The 22,215-nt window shown below is 37.7% G+C and overlaps 1 protein-coding gene and 2 gene segments (V, D, J or C); all 3 read left to right on the top strand.

Moving 5' to 3' along the window:
* The window catches only part of LOC125274624 (polymeric immunoglobulin receptor-like), an 859,185-nt gene that overhangs the window by 515,846 nt on the left and 321,124 nt on the right, over positions 1 to 22,215 (top strand). The gene's annotated exons all lie outside the window — the stretch shown is intronic.
* LOC125274877 lies at positions 3,540 to 4,280 on the top strand. The segment is given in 2 exon segments: positions 3,540 to 3,641; positions 3,720 to 4,280. Coding segments are annotated over 2 exon segments (375 nt in total).
* On the top strand, positions 6,567 to 7,432 carry LOC125274903. The segment is given in 2 exon segments: positions 6,567 to 6,930; positions 7,011 to 7,432. Coding segments are annotated over 2 exon segments (372 nt in total).

Raw genomic sequence — 22,215 nt, 5'->3', positions numbered from 1 at the left:
AAAAACAGTATAGCCTGAGAATTACCTGTTACCAAAATGTCTTTTACGTATTATCGTGGAAAAATTCTTTATTCCTTTAGTGGTGAGAATGTAATGAAACAAACACTAAGAAAATGTCTTCATTGATTTTATTCTTGCAAGAAGGTTGTTCAATACAGATACAGAGTTATGAGAAGAACACCCTCACCCAGTGTGGCTGTCTCATATACCCATCTTATTGTTCTTTGTTACCCCAAACCAATCTTAACCATATATGGATCAGAAGAATAAAAAAAGAAAGGGGTCTAAAACTTAGCAGATGCCCTATTGAGCTCCAGGCCATCTAGACAAACACATTTGCACCTTCGCCTCACTTCCTTTCAGAAGTGCTTCTTAATACAACAGCATAAGTAGTACTTTTCCACTGAACAAGCTGTTTTTAAATGTCACATAAGACAGAGAGAAAACAAATATTAATGCACAAGTTTTATAAATCAAGAAAATAAATGATAAAAAATAAAAATTCCTCTACATTATCAACAAAGTAATAATTCATAAGCAATGAAAGACTTTATAAATTACTATAAGTAAATGTGGACTACACACACTGACAGAAATAAAGTCATATTTTAAGTCCATATTTTATATTGTTTAAGACTTGAATAAAAAGTTATTTTTTTGATTGTAACACATTTTTATGTTACCTGACAAAGCATTTATTATATACATCTTATATATATATATATATATATATATATATATATATATATATATATATATATATATATATATATACACATATACACACATAAAGTTTTTCCCATCTTCATCTGTAAAACAGGGTCATCACTGATTAACAGTGAGGGCAGTGCAGCAGATTTTGTTTAGTTTTTTAAGACCCTCCCTTAATCAAATGAAGTCTGAATCATTGTCTGTTCTCTGTCCAATAAATGCTTTGATTTTTCACACTTCTTCACACACCAGAAACACAGTTTTTGCATGGAACTGCATTGGTCTTAGAGGAAGATGAATCTGAGTTATATTATTATATTTGTACTGGTTTCATGTAAGTTTAAATCTGCAAGAAACTAAATATGAATATTTAAAACCAATGCTGTTTTAATTCTGTGAACATTTTGTCTTAGTTCCAGATGCACATGGTCAATCACTGACCTCTTCTGGCTCTGAAGTAAAGAAACCTGGAGAATCAGTCACACTATCTTGTGTGGTTTCTGGACTCTCCCTTAGCTGGCTGCACTGGATCCGTCAGAAACCAGGGAGAGGACTGGAGTGGATCAGCCGAATTGACAGTGGCACTGGAACTATTTTTGCTCAGTCTCTATAAGGCCAGTTCTCAATCACAAAAGACACCAGCAAAAACATGGTGTACTTGGAGATAAAGAGCCTGAAGACTGAAGACACAGCTGTTTATTGCTGTGTAAGAGATTCACAGTTACACAAAAAACTGCAGCTCCAATCAAAAACAGAAGTGCAGTCAGACATGACTAGAACATTTACATCCCTGGAAATTAAAGAGTTGCTCTCTTTGTAGATTCTCTTCAGCTTCATTGGCCACTTTCCTATATTTTGTAAGTTTTGTTACAATAGGATGCATGTTTTAAAAATATGCAAACTAGAAGAACATCCAAATATAATACATAATCTGATGAGTTAACGAAGGAGCATGTTGATAAAGTATATTTCAAGTAATGCAAGTATAAAAATGAAATGACTTTACAGTCCCAAAATATAAAATACCTCCACTTCTCCCATTCTGCACAAGTTTAAGACCTCAAGAGATAATAGCAAGAATCAGCTGTATCTTCAGATGTGATGTCTGAAAATCGAAGACACTGCAGTCAAAAACAGCTATAAAAATGAATAAAGTCACCAAAGAAAAATGCCATTAAGCATGCTGGGAAATCATAAACCCTAAAAAAATCAGCAACATCATTTGATATTGTTTGCTCAAGACAACTCAGTTAAATTGTTAAAATCTAATATGAAGATATTCCATATGTGTGATTTAAAAAAACAAAACAAAAAAAAAACTCTTATAGTTCAAGCTCAAGCGTGAACACATAAGCACTCTACAAAGTGATCTGTTGTCATCTGTATTTCAACTTTGTTTCTTGTAATATAACAACAAATTAGGATTACATTTTTTATGTTGTATTTTTTATCACCCTCAGCGCTGTTACGCTGTATTTCGGAGCTCTGTCCATATGGCTCTGACTACTCTAAACCCTCTAAACCCTCAAAAAAATCTCTTAATATGCAAACTATTCTGTAGGGCGGATCACCCTCACTCCCAGAGGATTGTTTTATAAACTGTCCAACGACTAACCATCTAAATCAGCTGCTGTGTACATTTTTTTTCTGTGTAACTTGTTGTTTACTGGCAGTTGAGACAATGGAAATGCTACAGTATGTTGTTCTGCTGATGATTATTTTACGTAAGAAATTTCTAATTAATATAAATATTAATTATTTATAATAATAATGTATATATGTATATAAATTATTTATACAGTGATACTGTCATTCAGTGTAATGGATGGTACTGTGGTGCAACAGAGACTTTGCGTTACACTGAATGAAGAAAACATTACCGTGAATGACAAAACTTCTACTTAAGATTATATTGCAGGCCATACACTGGTCACCTATATCAAACAGTGAGCTTGACCAGTAAAGTTAATCACAATTATTCACAACATCTGCTTTTTTAATTAATTTATTTATTTTTTAAATCTAACAATATAAGTGTTTTTTGGCGTTTCACTGAATGACATGTGTTTTTGTACCTTAGGCTCCCACACCATGAAAAGGTGGAATTATGCAATAAACTCACTTTTCTGCAGCACCACATGGTCTTCAGGGTGCCTTTTAATGATGTCACAGACTGTTGAATGACTATCTGTTTTTTTTATTTGATTTCAGAATGGCTTCTTGATCCTGTTACACTGAATGACCTCTGACAATCTGAATCCCCTGGTTATTTGATACTTTAAAAAAACAATAAGACAGTCATTTTAATATGTGACAGCCAACACTTATTTGAAAATGCAGAGAACACAGACATATATTTTTAAATTGGTATTTTATATATTTATTTAAAGATGTAATGGTAAAATCAAAGTCCGGACATAACGCTGAATGACAAATTTACACTTTGGAACATTATTTCCCCCATATGTTGACATTTTATTTTCTCAAAAGTTATTTGAAATATTAAAGTAGACACACTAATTGCATTTAACATTTTTTATGTACATAAAATTACTTTTGTAAATTTGATGTGGACACCAAAATGGTGTCGTCTTCGTCTTTGACATGAATGTCAGCAAGCTTCCTGAAAATGAATCAGATTCAAAGAAAATGAAATAAAAAATATTGTATCAAATCAATCAGACTTCAGTCAGGAATATTTGAATCCTTTTTCTCAGTTCAGTTTTACCAGTTTTGCCTTTGTATGCAAATTGCATGATTTAGGGAGGGTCAGTGTAACACAAACTCTAAAAGTACTTGCTATAAAACCAAATTCTCAGTCAGTGTTTGTGTCCTGCAGCTGCAGTGCAACTAAATATCATTAATATTTTACAGTTTTGGGGTGATAATGGAAATGCTACTGTATGGAGTTCTGCTGTTGATTATTTCATGTGAGAAACTCTCAAATTCTTCTCAGTTAAAGGTGCACTGTTCTAACTAAACTAATGTTAATTTTCTTTATCTTTCAGGTGTTAGTGGTCAGTCTTTGACCTCCTCAGATTCTGTGATAAAAACACCAGGAGAATCAGTGACTCTGTCCTGCAGTGTGTCTGGATTCTCAATGAGCAGCTGGTGGACGGGCTGGATCCGTCAGAAACCAGGAAGAGGACTGGAATGGATTGGGACTATAGATAGTGGCACAACTGCATATTATGCTCAGTCTCTTCAAGGCCAGTTCTCCATCACAAAAGACACCAGCAAAAACATGCTGTATTTAGAGGTGAAAAGCCTGAAGACTGAAGACACAGCTGTTTATTACTGTGCAAGACACTCACAGTTACACAAAAGACTGCAGGGCTGAACAAAAACTATTCATGCATGAAATCACTGAAGCAAATTTGCTGCAAACATCTTCAAGATTCAAAATATTAATTGTTTAATGGTAACATTTCCTGCAACATTTCCTCATACACAGCTTCAAAAATCAATGTGTATAAAGGTGGCCATGAACGGGATAATTGTCCATTAAATAAATGTAGAAATAAATGAATTTATTGAATTCAGCTGAAGAGTTTGCAGCTAGTCATAGAGAATTAGATTTTTCATGATTTCCCTCAGGATTTTCCTATGGGTTTTAGAATGTATTTAATGTGTTTTATTAACTTGAAGAGAAACAAATTTTTAAGAAAATGTATATTTACATTTCCCATTAACTAAAGGTTTTAGAGTGAATCATTGTATAGTGACAAATATTGCTTAAGATAAAACGATGTTTGGAGTTGGATTTTATTTTTTTTAGTCTGACAAACTGACCTGTACTCTTTCTCTGAGATTTAAATTGGTAATGCAGAAATTTCATGGATACGATATTACGCCTGAGAATAAACGGAGAATAATCACAAGAGATGATGAGTGATGTTTTCTCAGTGATGGCGTTTACTCGTATAATTTTCATGTTAAGCACACATAACTCATATTCACAAACCGGTTGGTCACAGTAATATATATAATGTCCTTTCTGTTGCGAATATATTAACTTATAACCATACGCAAAAAAAAATTCTCTCAACATTTCTTATTCTTTTCACCATCAGCGAATAAAACATGAATACAGTAACGTATACTCTTACAAAACTCGTAAACAGTTACAAAAATAAACAGTATGAAACATAATACAAAATATATAAATGTCTTTTAGCTTTTCCACATGGCGAAAACTACATTAGTAGGCCCGACTACCATGTGCTCCGCGCATAAACACGCACTAGCACACTCAGTAAAACTTTTACTCTTTTTGTACTATTACATACACGTTCTTAACACTCATACTTGTTTTCTAAATGCATTTTAATAACTTTAATGATCCATTACCTGAGAATAAACCGAGAATAATCACAAGAAATGATGTTTTCTCAGTGATGGCATTTACTCGTATGAGCCAACTCTCGCGATCTCACCTGATAACGTTTGCCCGCATGAAGAAACTCTCGAGATACCGTGTGATAGAGCGTGACATGAGTAAACGATCTCAGATTAACGGATCTACTCTAAACTCAGTCTAACGGCTCTTTTATAAACATGACAAAATAAAACAATTAATAAATTTTAACTAAAATGACTTTAAAACAATTAATAATGTTAAACTAAAATTACTTTGTATATTGAACAGAACTATGACCGTATTAACTCTCAATATTCATACATGAAAATCCCTCACCTTTCGGCGAAATTCGCCGTTTTGAAACCAAAATAGGTGACCTACGTGAATCGTATAGATTCGATTTTCATATTCAGTGAACTGCGAACAGGTGCGCGTGCCAGAAGGGAGCGCGAGATTCAGTGAACTACGAACTGCGATTCAGTGAATTGCCAACAGGTGTGCGTGCCAGAAGGGAGCGCGAGTGCATGGAAATATTAACGCGAAGGGCCTTGCATCACCAGTGCAGACCACCATCAGAAGCTGAAAGCACGCCTGGCCTCGGCGATTTACCTGACTGAATTTGGTGAGTGATGGTTTCAATAATTTTAATATTTTCTGGTATATCTAAGTTAAGTTAACCAGGAGCTCTGTTGACATAGACTTTAGCTACAGCTTGATGAATTAAGTCATTGAACACAGCAGGACAGAACGCAACGTTAGCCAGCTAGCTAAAGCTACGGTGGAAAATTATTAGTTAAAGCTACCGTTTTTGAGGAGGTAGATTTTGAGGTGAGGGGACTGACAAGGCAGAAGGTAAAGTGGTCCACCGTTCTATCAATAAGCAGACCTGCCAATCTGTACACAATTTGCGTAGCGGATACGCATTTTGACTTCAAAGTACGCTGGTACGATTTGTCACTCTAAACTACGCAAAAACCTGGTGACGCCTCTGTGCACGCGCAGTCCTCAAATCAAGCAACAGCAAAAGAAGAAGAGTTCGACCAATCATAGTGCTAGATTCTTCCCCCAAATAGCAAGTGGGGATGATTGACAGATGCGTAAAGCCTATCATTAAAAAGAGACTGAAAATCGACACCAATAAAGATTCTCACTCGATCCCCCTTCATAATACTTAGTAAGGAGGCCATAATAATTGTTGACTCATGGCTGAAGTTAAGTTTCTCCAGCTCTCCCCAGGTTGGCAAAAAAAGCATTTCAAAATGCATCAGATTGATGCTTTAAAATATGTAATATTTAAATTTTTCTTCTGGGGGAGCATGCCCCCGGACCACCCTAGAGGGGTAATATCCTTCTCACCTTTTTCACCCCTGACCCGTTTTCATGCCTGAATATTAATGCAGTCTGTGTGATGAATACTATGAATACTACCCATTACAAAGACAGGCTGAAGGGAAAGGCCTCGAGTGGATCTCATATGTTTCTGCTTTAAGCGGCAGTGACAAATATTACTCTAAAACTGTTGAAGGATGATTCACCATCTCCAGAGACAACAGTAAAATGCAGGTGTATCTGCACATGACAACTGTGTATATTTTGCAGGATCTGGATTTGAATAAAAATTTGGATTACTTAAAATATATAAACTTAATTGGTTACAGAGGTTAATAAGGGCACAGAAAATGTAAATGTACCTTTAGAGGGCAGTCTATGCAAACCTACTTCTCCTAGTTCCCTTTAAAAAAAGCCTCAATCTGTTTATCTCCATACATCCGTTTTGACTGTTGCAGCAGGTTCCTCCTTTCATAACATGAACATGAATATTTGGCATTTCATCTGTATGGTGATTGTATCTCATCAAGGTAATTTTGCCATTTTTTTCTGTCAAACAGCACTTTAATTAATACCAGCTCTTCATTGATTTATGTCTTTTATTCCACAGGTATCAGTGGTGATGAAATCCGATTAGATCAGTCTCCTGCTGTGATGAAGAGACCTGGAGAAACAGTGAAGATCTCCTGTAAAATATCTGGTTTTACGATGACGAGCTACTACATGCACTGGATCAGACAGAAGCCAGGGAAAGCTCTGGAGTGGATTGGGAGAGTTGACTCTGGCTCTGGTAGTGTTGATTATGCAGATACAATGGAAAACCACTTCACACTGAGTGAGGACGTGTCTCAAAGTACACAGTATCTTGAAGCCAAGAGTCTGAGAGAAGAGGACACTGCTGTTTATTACTGTGCTCGAGAGTCACAGTGACTCCATCTGTTGAAGCAGCTTTACAATAACTGAGGACTAATGAGAAAAGACCAGCTATTGGACTATGAATCATATTGCTCTCATTATCATGATTATGAAGTATTATACTCATTTCCCATAACTTTTCTAATACCTCCTAGTTTGTATATGGAATCAACTCAACTTACTCATGATCATTTAAAGGAGTGACCATAGATTTTCATATATATATATATATATATATATATATATATATATATATATATATATATAGTGCCGCGATCGTTTCGGTGCTGGGTCTATTTTTGCTGTGCTGCTAACGCTCAATTAAAGTGAAAGTACACCTTTAATGGACAAAATAAATATGATTTCACACAAAAAGTGCTCAAAATGCACAGAATAAGCATGTCTGTGTTTTAACAAGAATTGGAGTATGTCAGGAAAGAAAATTAATATTAAAAAATATTTATAGAAGATTTACTCATTTAAAATTGTTTTTAATTATTCAGTTTGGGTTAAAGTATGGTGTATTATATATATAAAAAAAAAAAAAAACAAACTAAAGTAAACTGGCCAGAAAATATGATACATAAACATTATTTTAGTTATTGCACAGACAGCTAGGATCTAGTATACCCAAATCAAACCCAAGTTTGCTGGCTTTTTTCGCAGAGTTTGCTGTGTTGTAAACATGTGCATGTGTCAGATGATGTAAAACACAAAGCTTACCTCAGCATTGTGCAGCAATGAAATAACACAAGGCTTTTATTTATTTATTTTTATTTATTTTAAGTTTATACGAGAGTGTTGTACACCTTGCATGTTAACAAACTTTAAAGACTATCAAGTTTATAAATGACCAACTTATGAAAACAAATTTATAGTCGTCTTGGTCCCACTTTATATTAAGTGGCCTTAACTACTATGTACTTACATCAAAAAATAAGTACAATGTACTTATTGGGCTCGTATTAAATGGCAAAACACTTTTTCTGCTACTGAAGTGGGATACGGGTAAGGTTAGGGAAAGCTTTGGTGGTATGGGTAGGTTTAGGGTAGGGTAAGGTGTAAGGGATGGGTCAACAGTGTAATTATAAATGTAATAACAGAAATTAATTACAGATGTAATTACATGCAGGTATTTTTAAAAAAATATAAGTACAATGTAAAAACATGTATGTACACAATAAGTGCATTATATCAAATGATTAATTTAAATGTAAGTACACAGTAGTTAAGGCCACTTAATATAAATTGGGACCATCTGTACAAACACTTCCAGTGTGAATACTCGCGCGTCTCTGCAGCCGCAGTTCACGCTCACGCTTGCGGTGTAAAACCGGCCTTAGTTCTAATTCTAGTTCTAGTTCTAATTTTTATTATTTTTATTCATTAAACTTTTAATTTCTAATGTGATACCATCATTGTCTTTATAACTTCAGGACCAAAAGTGCTCTTGCTTTAACCAATGAAAACTTTTAAACTTGTTAATAAAAAAAGGGCCTCACTGCCCTGCTGAAAATATTCATATGCAAAGCCACCTGCTCTGTCAGTGCTCAGCAACAACTCAATGACTACTGCCAGGGGCGATTCTAGGATTTTGATTTTAGGGGGGCTCAGCCCCCAATAAGGGTATGATTAAAAAAATATTATTTGACTATTAGGGTAGGGTGGTATGCTACTAACCTTACTGCAATCCACTATTCCATTGTATTCCCTGTATTTCATATATGGGAGTAGGAGTACTGACTGAGCCATATACAACACTGTAATAAAAAAATAATTATTGGATGTGACCACTAGAAAATAGGGAATGTTGATTTTTTTTTTTTTTTTTACAATGAAGATCTCCTGATTAATTCACTGTACAAACACACTAATAATTTCTTGTTGAGTGTCAATAATGTCAGGAGTCAGGACATTTGTGTTTATCCTTTGACGATACCACTGCTTTTTCTTATAAAATTTACAGGGAAATTGGCAGGCAATTAAAACAATGTCAGGGTTCAATGACTGAAATGAATCTTGGGAACACAGTGGTATTGTGTGTGTGAGAGGCTGTCTACGTTCTATTCTCACCTGACTGTTGCTCATTTGCAGACCTACTCCCGCACGACAAGAAAAAATGTCGTATATCCATCTACAATGAAATATAAATTATTTTAGTTTTTTAGCTTTTTAGCCTTTATAATCAACAATACGGTTGGATATTCATAAAGTCACCCCATGAAAATTGATGTCATTTTAAGTATTTTAACTAACCAGCTAATATTCATTAAGAATATAGACAAACCATGTATTAATGTAATTGTCTATTGGCAATATGATTAATCTGTTCTATATTTATTTCTATTTATTAAAAATAACAACATGAATTATCAATTTACCACTTCTATAAATCAAGTACAAATCTAGTATAAATAGTATAAATCAAGAAAATCAAAAATCCCTTTACTCTACACTTACTCTAATTTATGTCTCATGACACTCCTCCTGATTCATTATTACTTAATACAAAACTATATTTAATAATACAAAACAAAATAACTCCACATTCTCTCTCTGGGCCATCTAGTGCTTTCAGACAATGATGTGTGTCATTTCTGTGCATGGCTGCATAATGTAATGTCAAAATACATTATAATATGTCTGTAATTGTAAAAAGTAAATTAAAATAAATCATGATCGTTTTCTGAATCTAAAGTATGTTTTCATGGGTGTTAATCACTTCATTTTTGTAGGAATAAAAAACAACTATCACACAAGGGCTGAAGGTGAACGCAGCGAAACGTATTGGTATTGGATGAGAAACCGAGCCGTCCCGTGTGCTCCCAATGCTCCAGTAACATTACATTATGTAAACTGCAATGCATTTATGACAAAGAATTTTATAGCATTTAAAAATGAAGTGAAATATTATATTGAATCTATATTGCCCTCAAAGATACAAAAAGCTATTAGAATTTTGCAAGCATGTACACTTTTTAATGTATTCCTATAATTTTTTTTTGTATATCCCCCTAGCATTTGAAATTTTTGGATTGTTGTAACTGTACGGAATGTGTTTTTTCTGTTCAATAAAATTTATTAAAAAAAAAAAAAAAAAAAAAAAAAATTATGACAAAGAACTGCACCGATGCAGATGTAATATCATAGCATTAGCAATCTATCAATAAATGCACGCACACACGACACACACCTTGTGCTCTCTGATGTTCGCTCTGCTCGGCACCCCTGCAGATTGAAAAATGCGCTAAATCCAAGCAGACTCAGATAAGGGGAGGAGCCGAAACTTGACGCAGCTTGCCGCCGTTTCAAATGAGTTTTTTTAAAGGGGACTGAAGCGATCAAAAATTTATTAATCAAATATTTTTTTTAGGGGGGCTGGGCAGAAGTTTAGGGGGCTGAAGTCCCCCTAAAAAGGGCCTAGTGACGCCCCTGACTACTGCAATCCCATCACTGTCAGTCACACCTAAAATACCAGCATGTCTCACTTCTGTTCTCCTCAATGACCGTTAGACAGGCCCTCGAATGGCCAATGGTCCTCCAGACACCAGCTGCCACAGCCAGACTTTCATCCTTGAGAAGCTGTTGTTCATTCATTGCTAAAAAATAAATAAATAAATAAAAATATATATTTCTAAAAAATATACTAAAAGTTCTATGGTAATAAATATATGCTTAATTACACTTTCAAGAAATATGCTAAACACAAGCATACTTTTAATGAAGTTAGTGTATTTCCAGAAAACATACTTATATTACTCTTACTTTAAGTATATTTTATGTGTGCTTTAAGAACATAGCAAAATGATTCAGCTTTTAGTGGGTTTAAATGTACTTTATGTGTAGGCCTACTGAAATATATTTTAAATATTGATATATTTAGAATTTTAATATTTTCAAAAGAAAGATGTTTTGTAAAATATTTTTTTAACATTTACAATGTACCTGTAACGAGGCAGTGGACTCGGGGAGATCCATATACAGCTTTAATGAGTAATCGTAGTCGTACAGGCAATGGTCAGATAACAGCAACAGGGATAACGTAGACAAGGCAATAACAAGGTCAATACCAGGCAGAGAATCAGGGCAGGCGGCGAACAGAACAGGGTAATCCAGGGAACAGGCAGAGATATCACAAGGCAGGCGGCAATCGTTAAACAAGGTAAACAGGCAGTCCAGGGTCATACACAAGATAGCAGAAAACAGGGTAAACGCTCAGAAATGTATACAAGGCAAACGACTTTGCGAAGCATGATGGGATATGAGAGTCTTTTATAGTCCAGCTAATGAGTAACAGGTGGAGGTGTGATCAGCCCAGGTACATGGTGTGGGAGTTGTAGTTCAATGACAGGTTAGTATTCCGGTGAAGGTGCCCTCAGGTGGCGATCGGAGGGAGCCACAGAGACCATTTCTGTGACAGTACCAACTTATAATGTATTATGAACATTTGACAAGTATTATTAAGCATTGTCATAAGCATACTTAAAATTAATATGTTGTTCAGATTTACTTGTTTGTACTTGTAAAAGGTTATGCTAAGGCTGTTGTCCATTACATGATATGTTAATTGTAATAGGGTGATTCTGAAATTCCCACAAGGATTTCAACATCATATTATTTTGAAATGCATCATACATCAATTTTCCAAAGATGCTTAAAAAAATCACTATATATTTACTTGTTTAAATTTAAACAACATGTGTAACACACGTGACAAAACCTGATTGGTTCCAAGGCCGTTGAACAGCTCTGATTGGTTTTTATGATGATTACTTTTATTTATTTATTTTTTGCGATGAACTTTTTGAAACGTGAACAGTTTTGGTGAAACGTCTTTCATCGGAGGGTTATGAATCTCTGAGATTTAATTAAAATATCTCAGTTGTTCTTTCGTGTGGCTTATGAAACCCCGTTATTTTGTGACTCCAGGTAAGATTCGTATTAAATTAAAGGTGCTCTAAGTGATCCTGGGTGGAGTAACTTCCTGTTGACGTTCGAAGAGTTGTCAAACAAAACAGAGGCTAGCTAGACCCTCCCTCCTCCTCCTCCTCCTCCCCCCCCCCCTCCGTGCTTCCTGAAACAGTCATGAACACGCATTTAAAATCATTCTTGTCGGTTATTGGCTGGAGCATGTTTATTATGTTTCGTGGTCCAGGCTGCACCAGTTTGTTTTTATTGCCGTTTCTGAGCTTGTGGCGACTACAGAGACCGCGTTTTTTTACAGTGTGTTCAGGGGAAAGGCAGCTAGCGGATAGTGAGGAGATGTTTGCTGTATGTGACAAAAAATGTTTTGGCCTAAAAACGCGTGACATTGCTTAGAGCACCTTTAACTTTACTTGTCTGTGCAAGTCGTATTTCTGATACAAATTGTAACAGCGCATCTTTTTCAGAGCAGCTACATTCAATTTGACCAATCAGACGTGGCCAGATGAAGAGGCTGCCCACAGAAGTAACAAGTAAAGTTTTAGTTGCTATATTTGCATAAATAAAAAGCTCATTATTTAGTTTTTTTCTTAGGTGGATAGGGCTGCTATGCATTTGCTAACAGATCACACATGGAATACGGACGTTAACCACTGTAACATGATATTGACACTAGACATCTAGCAACTTAAGCACTGGTATAAAGTCAAAGTCCCTTTATAAAAACTTTGATAAATTTGTTTAAAATCTATGTGGTGACATTTGTCTGTCTTATAACAACTATAAAACATTGTCCAATGCATTGGCAGAAAAATTGTCATTATAACATGTACAACATTACATTGAACTTTCTTTTTATTTGCAAATTTAAGTTGTGTATTTATTTCTGATTTCCTGAACAATTTTGCTTCATTGTAATGAGGTAAATGATCTTTGAAAAAACATGTTATGAGCAAACTTACTTTGTTTGAGCTGACGAGTCAACTATAGTTGTTTTCAATGATTTGTGTTTATATTTGTTCAAGCTTGACAATTTTGCCTTTCTGTTTGTTTTCTAATATACATTTCTAATTACAGATAAGTACAAAGATTAAGAATATTTGTAATGTACACAACAATATATAGTGCAATATGTTTTCTAGATTTCAAAGTGTGTGTATATACTGAAAAAAACAGCTTTATAATAAACTATGTAGTGTAATGCCAATGCATTTGTAATGATCTGAAATTGTATTGGAAATGTACATGAAGCACATTAAAATGCTGCTTCAAATACACTCTAACTGTAATTCAAGAAGTATTAAATGTACATTTTAAATGTATTTAAAGAAATACACTTAAAATGCACTTAATGTACTTAATGTAAAGTGGGTCCATTTTAACACAATTTCAATGTATTTAATATATTGCATATAGCTTAAAATTGAACTTAAGTACATCTTGAAATACACTTTTTATACTTAAAGTTGTTTCAAAATAATACATTTAATAGGCATTTAGTATAGTATCATTTTAATATATTAAAGGTGGGGTATCCATTTTTTCAACAATGCTGTTGGACATTGTTGATATTTGAAATCAACCCAAACAAGCCCACCCCTCTCTTCATTGCTCCACCCCCAAAACTACTCTGCAACTCTAAGTACCCTGCTCCGAGTCAGTCTCGAACCCCGGCCCCTCTGCTTCATGTGAGGCGAGTGCACTACCAATGATGTTAAACACAGCATTCTCTAGCGGTCGTCAGTGTGCAGCAGTTTAACTGCAAATCTCTCACTATCTGTTGATATCTCACTGTTACACACGCAACGCAAGATTGGATGTCTGTTTATCACAACTGATGCACAACAAAATGCTTCACGAAAAAGTTGCAGTTGATGAATACGCAGTTGATGAACGAATGACAAGGAAGCACAAAAAATGAACATACAGCACACAAGAGTAAATACAAACAAGAGTTGTTAATCGCCAACAGCACAGCAGCTCCAGACAATCATGACACTCAATCCCAGTTTTACTCACATGAAAAGCGGATTCAAAGCAGCCTCTGTGTCTGTTTTCAGGCCTTCCCGCTTAGCTCTCTCCAGCGCTGGAAAGCTTTTCTAATATTAACATTGGTCCTAAAGCGCTTACCCAGTCATAAACCTTCACTCCAGTGATATTCTTTTGAACTCTTTTGTATTGTGTCTCTTCATTTCTCTTTCTGCATTTTTTTTTCTTTTCCAAATCTCCCTCTTGCTCATTCTGTCTCACTGAACGTCATACGCGCCCTAATGCTGATTGGTTTGTTGGTATCGGCCGACTAACTTCCAAACAGTGTAGGTGGAAAAATATATACCCAACCTTTAAGTGTGTCCAAAAAAGCACAATTTAAATATATTTCAGACAGGACCACTTTGGCAAATTACTTGAGTTTATTGAAACACAATTTATCTTTGGCGGTATGGTTCCTTATGGGGGTTCTTGCTCCAAAATTAATTGAACATACAAGAGCTTTAACATTAACCCCCCGGAACCATCAGCTTGGAAATACATTGACAATTAAGACACTTAGTAATGTCTTCAAAAGCAAACAGTGGTAATCATGTAGATGTGGCAGTGGGATGTCTATACTGTAGCTTGGTTATGAGGATGAGGGTCTCTCAGCAGAGAGGTCCATGCCAGCCAGGACTTGAAAGCTTAAGTGATCTGAAACAAAAGAAGACGACAACCAGAAGGTGCACAGTAATATGCTCATGCTTATAATGGGGAGGGAGGGAGGGTTGTGAGCAGTTTGAGCATATACTTACCGAGCAGTAATGCCACATATATATGTCCCATGTCTAATAGGAGAATGGTAGTGATTGGAGCGATTTGACAGCTGACCGCATCAGCTATTCGCAGCACTATGCCTGAACTAACGCTGTGCTCAATTTCCTTTTCACCTGGGCAATTGATGTTATGTATTTATCATTATTGGCTTCTTATTGTTGTTTAATTATGTAATTAGCATGAAGCATTCTTACAGTTCCTGGCAAATAAAATTTTATATTTGATTAATTCTTTGTTCTTCTGAAATTGTTATTTCAGTTGATTAAGTTGAATCTAATGTTACAGCACATTAATGTGCAGAATGAGTCAAACTGGAGGCTCATAGATGAATGGAGCAGCAAACACTTCATCTGAGACCCTTTGATTTCTGTCTATCAATGACTTAGCAGGTTGTATGAACGTGACTTTGTTGTGAGCAAGCAGTTGCAGCCAAAGGTATTAGTTCCCCCTGCATCCTCTGACTATGATCAGACTGGTGATTTTGTGTTCGTGAGATCTGTGACCTGCTGTTTTGAGAATCCGTGTGACATCGGGTCAATAATGAATGACTGAAGAGTAAGTGAACAGGCCTACTAAACAAATATTCAAATTAAAACACAACTAGATTAAAAATCCTTACATCTGCAAACCTCTATATATGCAAATGATTCAGTAGGGAGGATCAGAGTCACTCAGACACTCACAGGACTGTGTTATAAACTGAATCCTCAGTCAGTGTTTATGTTCTGCTGCAGTGCAGATAAATATCTTCTTATTCTCTTCATTTGACAGTTTTATGGTGATAATGGAAATGTTACTTTATGGAGTTCTCCTGATGATTTCATTTCTCCAGATTATTGTTGTCAATTATTTTTTCTAAATCTAACATATTTTTTCTCTGTTTTTCAGCTGTTAGTGGTCAGTCTTTGACCTCCTCAGATTCTGTGGTGAAAAGACCAGGAGAATCAGTCACTCTGTCCTGCAGTGCATCTGGATTCTCAATGAGCAGCTACTGGATGGCTTGGATCCGTCAGAAACCAGGGAGAGGACTGGAGTGGATTGGGAGTATAGCTGGCTCAACTATATATTATGCTCAGTCTCTACAGGGACAGTTCTCAGTGACCACAGACACCAGCAAAACATGCTGTATTTAGAGGTGAAAAGCCTGAAGACTGAAGACACAGCTGTTTATTACTGTGCAAGACACTCACAGTTACACAATAGACTGCAGGGCTGAACAAAAACTATTCATGCATGAGATCACTGAAGCAGTTACTGCAAATTTCCCCACAATTCAACACGTTACTTGTTTAGAAATGGTTTTAAAACATTTCAATACTTCTGTATAAACAACGTCCCAAATGAAAGTATGATTTCCTGGGCTGGTAATAAGGAAGGTCAAAAAGATAATAGATTCAAAGTTTGGAGGAATGATCATTGAGTGAGATTCATAACCTGAAGTGAGTGTACTGTACATAAGCACCTGATAAATGAATCTGAAAATAATAGGCTGTTGTTTGATTCAGACTCAAGATTAGTCAATCTGATCAAGTGAATTAGTACACTGCAGTGGCAAATATCATCTACAATGAGCAAGATGAATCCAGATATAGGGTTGATAATATCTTTAATTTAACAGTGTGCAAAAGTCAGACACTGACTGAGTCTGAGTCAGTCGTCCTCAAACCTGGGAATGAACATAAACTGACCTGTACTTTCTCTGGATTGAAGTTGATAATGCAGATATTTCATGGATAAGACAAGCTGAAGGGAAAGGCACGTGGCAGTGACAAAAATGTATTACTCTAAAACTGTTGAAGGACGGTTGACCATCTCCAGAGACAACAGTAAAATGCAGGTGTATCTGCACATGACAAATCTACAGGCTGAGGACACTGCTGTTTATTACTGTGCCCGAAAAACACAGTAACACAAGAGGCTGCTGAGCAGTACATAAACTTATGTGCTTTAGAGAAACTGTTTGTGCCACACGTGATTCAAAAATAATTCACATAGATAATTGAAAAAAACAATCCATCCCTCATTAATAAATGTCAACTTTAAAGCATGTGTAAAACTCATGTATTCACTCATTTCATGTCTATGATCAGTGTTCACACCAAAAACACTTTAAAAAATATATATATATTTTTCCTTATATTGTATGTTTTTCTGGAATGTGTAAAGTTTTCTTGATTCTGGGATTGGATAAAGATTTGGATCAACTAAAATGTATCCACTTAACTTTGCTCTGTAATTATCTACTACAAGTCTGAGCTAGTAAATAAAAAGTAACAAACAATACACTGAAAGGCAGACATGGAGGTTAATAAGGACAGAAAATGTAAATGTGCCTTTAGAGGGCAGTCTATGCAAACCTACTTCTTGTCCCTTTTAAAAGCCCCCACTCTATTCATCTACAGACACAAAACTTGTTTGACTTTCCTGCATCAGGTTCCTCTTTTCATAACATGGCAATGGATATTGTGTCTAAACTGGGTTTTATCGTCATGTTTGCTCTCACAGAATGTAAGAAGAGCTTTTGAAAACCTGTTGACAATCAGACTTATTCATGTGTACTGTTGTAAATGTTAATGTTGAACTGTTCATTTTTCAGTCTGTTGGTGTCAGACACTGACTGAGTCTGAGTCAGCGGTCATTAAACCTGGAGGATCTCACAGACTTACCTGTACAACCTCTGGATTTAGCAGTGACCAGGACTTGGCTTGGATCAGACAGGCAGCAGGAGGAGGTCTGGAGTGGCTGGCATACATTCAATATGATGGTGGTTATATATCCTACTCTCAGTCTGTTCAGGGACGGTTCACCATCTCCAGAGACAACAGCAAGAAACAGATGTATCTGCAGATGAATAATATGAAGAATGAAGACAGTATATTATTGTGCAAGAAAGCCACAGTGACAAATACAACTACAGTACTGCACAAAATCAGAAAACCACAAACAGACATGTCTGTATTTATATATATATTTTTATATATATATATATATAATCCACCGGAGCATCATCTAAGCAATTATAGTAAAATTGTTAATTCAAAACAATACTGTAGAAAAATATTTTTCATAGGTAGGCTATATGTATGTCTTGAACTACTATAGTCAACAACACCCTTTATATATGTAAATAAAACATCTCATTCATGATTATATTATCACTCATGTGTTGCATTTACACATTTACATTTATTAGCAGGTGCTTTTATCCAAAGTGACTTATAAGAGAGGAACAAAGCAATTCGTAAAGGATTCAACAATATTTGTAATATACAATGACAGGTTTATTTGACAACCAGGTTTATTTGAGATTAGTAAGCAAGCTAGAGAAGAGAATACATACAGAAATATTTTTTTATTATTGGTTCTTGAAATATGACACTTAAAATGACAGTTCACCCAAAATAAAAACCATCCCTTTAGTTTATTTTGTCCAGTTTTAATCCAACAAATAATTTAAGCCATAAATCATAAAACTAGATGGATATAAACTATATCAAGACTTGTGTATTGTTATTTCCTGCATAATGCTGTTCTTAACTCTCTGATCTCTTTGTGAATTCCTGAAAGTGAGCCAATGCTAAAGATGCAAACACTTTATGAAAGCATCTTAGGTCACAGAACCTGAAGCTTCACAACAGTATCCTGATTTAACCTGATTTAACTCAGTTAATAATATGCAAATGTTCACCATCCACATGAGAGAATAAGAGTGTCAGTTTCCTCGAGTACAGGATCAGTCACTAACATTAGGACAAAAGCTGTGTGGATGTCCTGTCTGAGCTCCTGGTCAATCAGTGAAGTTGTCCTGTCAGATCTCTGGATATGCCCTCAAAGACTATGGCACAGCTTGGATCAGGCAGCCTCCTGGAAAAGCCATGGAGTGGATCGGGATCATATGGGGCAGTGGATCGATAGACTCTGGAAATTCCTTCAAGAGTCGCTTCACGATTTCCAGAGACACGGACCGGAATGAGCTGTACTTAGACATCAGCAGCCTGCAGACTGAAGACACAGCTGTGTATTACTGTGCAAAGACAGACACAGTGGCTCAGCCACTCAATGTGAGAGAGTGACAAAAACAGATCTGCAGATCATTAAAGTGAACCAATCCTTCAATTTTGTGTCCTGCAGAATAAAGAAAGTCATACAGGTCTGGAATGAACCAGGTGTGAGCAAATAATGAACTTTTATTTTTGGGCAAACTACCCCTTTAATATACATGTCATTTTAAGGCCAGAACACACCAAGCCGATGCCGACGAACTAGTGGCAACGAAAGCAGACTGCGGGTTTGCTCACGTCGGCAGCATCTGTGTCCAAAGTTGCCCTGATACACCAAACCGACGCTAAACAGCCGACGGCCAAGTAGCACGTCAGTTCTGCCTGCGTGAGATGAAATGCCTTTCCGAACCAGCAGGTGGCAGTTTCTGAACAGCCAATCAGAATGATCCAATGGCCCGATCGACGGACCGATGAGCTCCAACGCCGATTTAACATGTCGAATCGGCCGAAAAAAAAGGCAGACGAGGACCAACTTCAGCCGACGGTGCGGAACACACTGAGAAAACTTAGTCGGCCGACGAAGAAAAACTGCTCGACAGCCGACCGTTGGCTTGGTGTGTTCCTGCCTTTAGGTTAAAGGCCAGTATTGGTCGCTCCTCTCTCCTTTGCCACGGACTCTTCTCTTCTTCTTCAAATTGTAATCAGTTACTGATTCCAAATTACATTACAAAAATTGTAGTTAGTAACGTAATCCCTTACATTACACATGTAAGGTAATGTAATCTGACTACTTTTAGATTACTTTTGACTAAACTTATTTATCACATTGATTTAAATGGGATAATCTTGTACCATATTGCTATAAAAATACAAAGAAAAAGAAAATATATTCTATTCATTATCAACAGCATGAAGTGTGTTAAATATTACATTAAGTCTGGGTTTCCCAAACTGGTGTTTGTGAGTTTAATTAAAAGCTAAAAAAAATAAATAAATAAATAAAATAACATTTAAAATAAAGAATTTTAAATTAAAAAGCAATCAAAATAAAACACTTACTAAAAAAAGATTTTAAAAAATTGTTTACCTCCATGTCAAAATCTCAGGAGGTTCAGCTGACAAAAAAAGTTGGGGAATCCCTGCATTGCATGTTAATATGAAATGATGTGAATTTGTACATTTTAATGTGTTTGAAAGACAAAAGCCTTTTAAAGACAATAATACATGGTTAAATGACTGAGTGAGTGATAATTCAAGTAATAATTAAAGGGATAGTTCACCCAAAAATGAAAATTATCCCATAGTCTAAAAATAAAGTGTTACCAAAATGTCTTTTACGTATCAACAAAATAATAATGCATAAGTAATTGTATAAAGACTGTATAAATTACGCTAAGTAAATGTGTGTTACGGTATGGTGGTGTAGAGATGAGGCAGATACGGATTTCCACAATAGCATAGAACTTTAATCAAACAAAGGCAAGGAGAAACCAAACATACGCTTAACACAAACAGAGAACGGACACTGAGTGAAGGGAGTGAGTGCATTATATGGGGAGTGCTGACAATAGAGTCCAGGTGCAGGTGATGAGTGAAGATGAGGAGCTGACGTGGGAAGTGAGTGCAGGTGTGGAAACAGGAGGATCATGGGATATGGAGTCCAGGGGAACAAGGGATCTGTAACAGTACCTCCCCCTCCCGGTAGGCACGTCCTCGCGCCGTAGATGTAACAACCGGGAGGGGGGCGGGCGCCCTGGAGACCTCATGCCGGTGCAGGGGGAGGAGTAGACTGGAGTGGAGGTCTCCAGGGCAGGCTCAAAAGCCATGGCGGGTCAGGAGCCGAAGGCGGCCATGGCGGGTCAGGAGCCGTGGGCAGCCATGGCGGGTCAGGAGCCGTGGGCAGCCATGCAGCGGGGAGACATGCAGCGGGCAGACATGCATGGTCAGGTGCAGCGGGCTGCCGTGGAGGGTTAGGTGCAGCGGGCTGCCGTGCTTGGTCCGGGGCCGAAGCCGAATTGCCGACGAGCTCAGGTGGCGGTGAGGATCCGGCGGGACAGGGCGATGCCGCAGGCTCGGCCGACCGAGGCGCAGGCGGGGCTCCAGAGGGCCGCTGAGGAGCCAGAGCGACAGCCGACCAAAGGGACGCAGGAGGGAGTGAGGAAGCCAACGGAGCGTGAGGGACGGAGGGACGAGGTGAAAACTGAGGAGTGCAGTCCTGATGTGAGGGCAGGCCGACGAGCGACCGATGCGGAACCGGGGGAAGGATGGAGCCTGGCGGAACTGGTGGACTGATGGGCCATGGTGGAGATGAGGGAGGTTGGAGCCAAGGGGGTATCTGGACCAACGGGCCGAGGTGGAATCCTGGGTGAGGTGGCTTGAGGTGGAGGTGCAGTGTGGACAATAGTGGAAGGAGGTGGGAGAGGGAGGCAGGGAGGGAAAACAGTCTTTACAAAGTTCATAATAGAAGCAGTTGGCTCGGCGGCGGCTGGAGCGGCTGGCTCGGCGGCGGCTGGAGCGGCTGGCTCGGCGGCGGCGGCTGGAGCGGCTGGCTCGGCGGCGGCTGGAGCGGCGGCTGGAGCGGCTGGCTCGGCGGCGGCTGAGCCCTCAGCTCCAGCCGCCGCCTACGAGCCCTCAGCTCCAGCCGCCGCCTACGAGCCAGCCGCTCCAGCCGCCGCCGAGCCAGCCGCTCCAGCCGCCGCCTACGAGCTCTCAGCTCCAGCCGCCGCCTACGAGCCCTCAGCTCCAGCCGCCGCCTACGAGCCCTCAGCTCCAGCCGCCGCCTACGCCGCCTATGCCTACTGTTGTCATCCAGACCGTCCAAAAACAGGGCGATTAAATTAGCATCGGGCCAGTCAGTCAGATAAGCCAGCTCAACGAACTCCTCCACATACCTCTCCAGCGAACGACCAACCTGCAGGAGCCCGATGAGGCGATCGCCGGCCGATAGATGGGAGAGAGGAGGAGCCAAGGAGTTGGGGGAAGTCTCCATTTTTTTTTCTGTGGAAATCCAGTCGTTTTTTGGTCCGTTCTTCTGTTACGGTATGGTGGTGTAGAGATGAGGCAGATACGGATTTCCACAATAGCATAGAACTTTAATCAAACAAAGGCAAGGAGAAACCAAACATAAGCTTAACACAAACAGAGAACGGACACTGAGTGAAGGGAGTG

Source organism: Megalobrama amblycephala, linkage group LG1, assembly GCF_018812025.1.
Source record: "Megalobrama amblycephala isolate DHTTF-2021 linkage group LG1, ASM1881202v1, whole genome shotgun sequence".
In the NCBI taxonomy this organism is placed as follows: Eukaryota; Metazoa; Chordata; class Actinopteri; order Cypriniformes; family Xenocyprididae; genus Megalobrama; species Megalobrama amblycephala.
The sequence above is the reverse complement of the archived record's forward strand: the minus strand, read 5'-3'. Positions and strand labels throughout refer to the sequence as shown.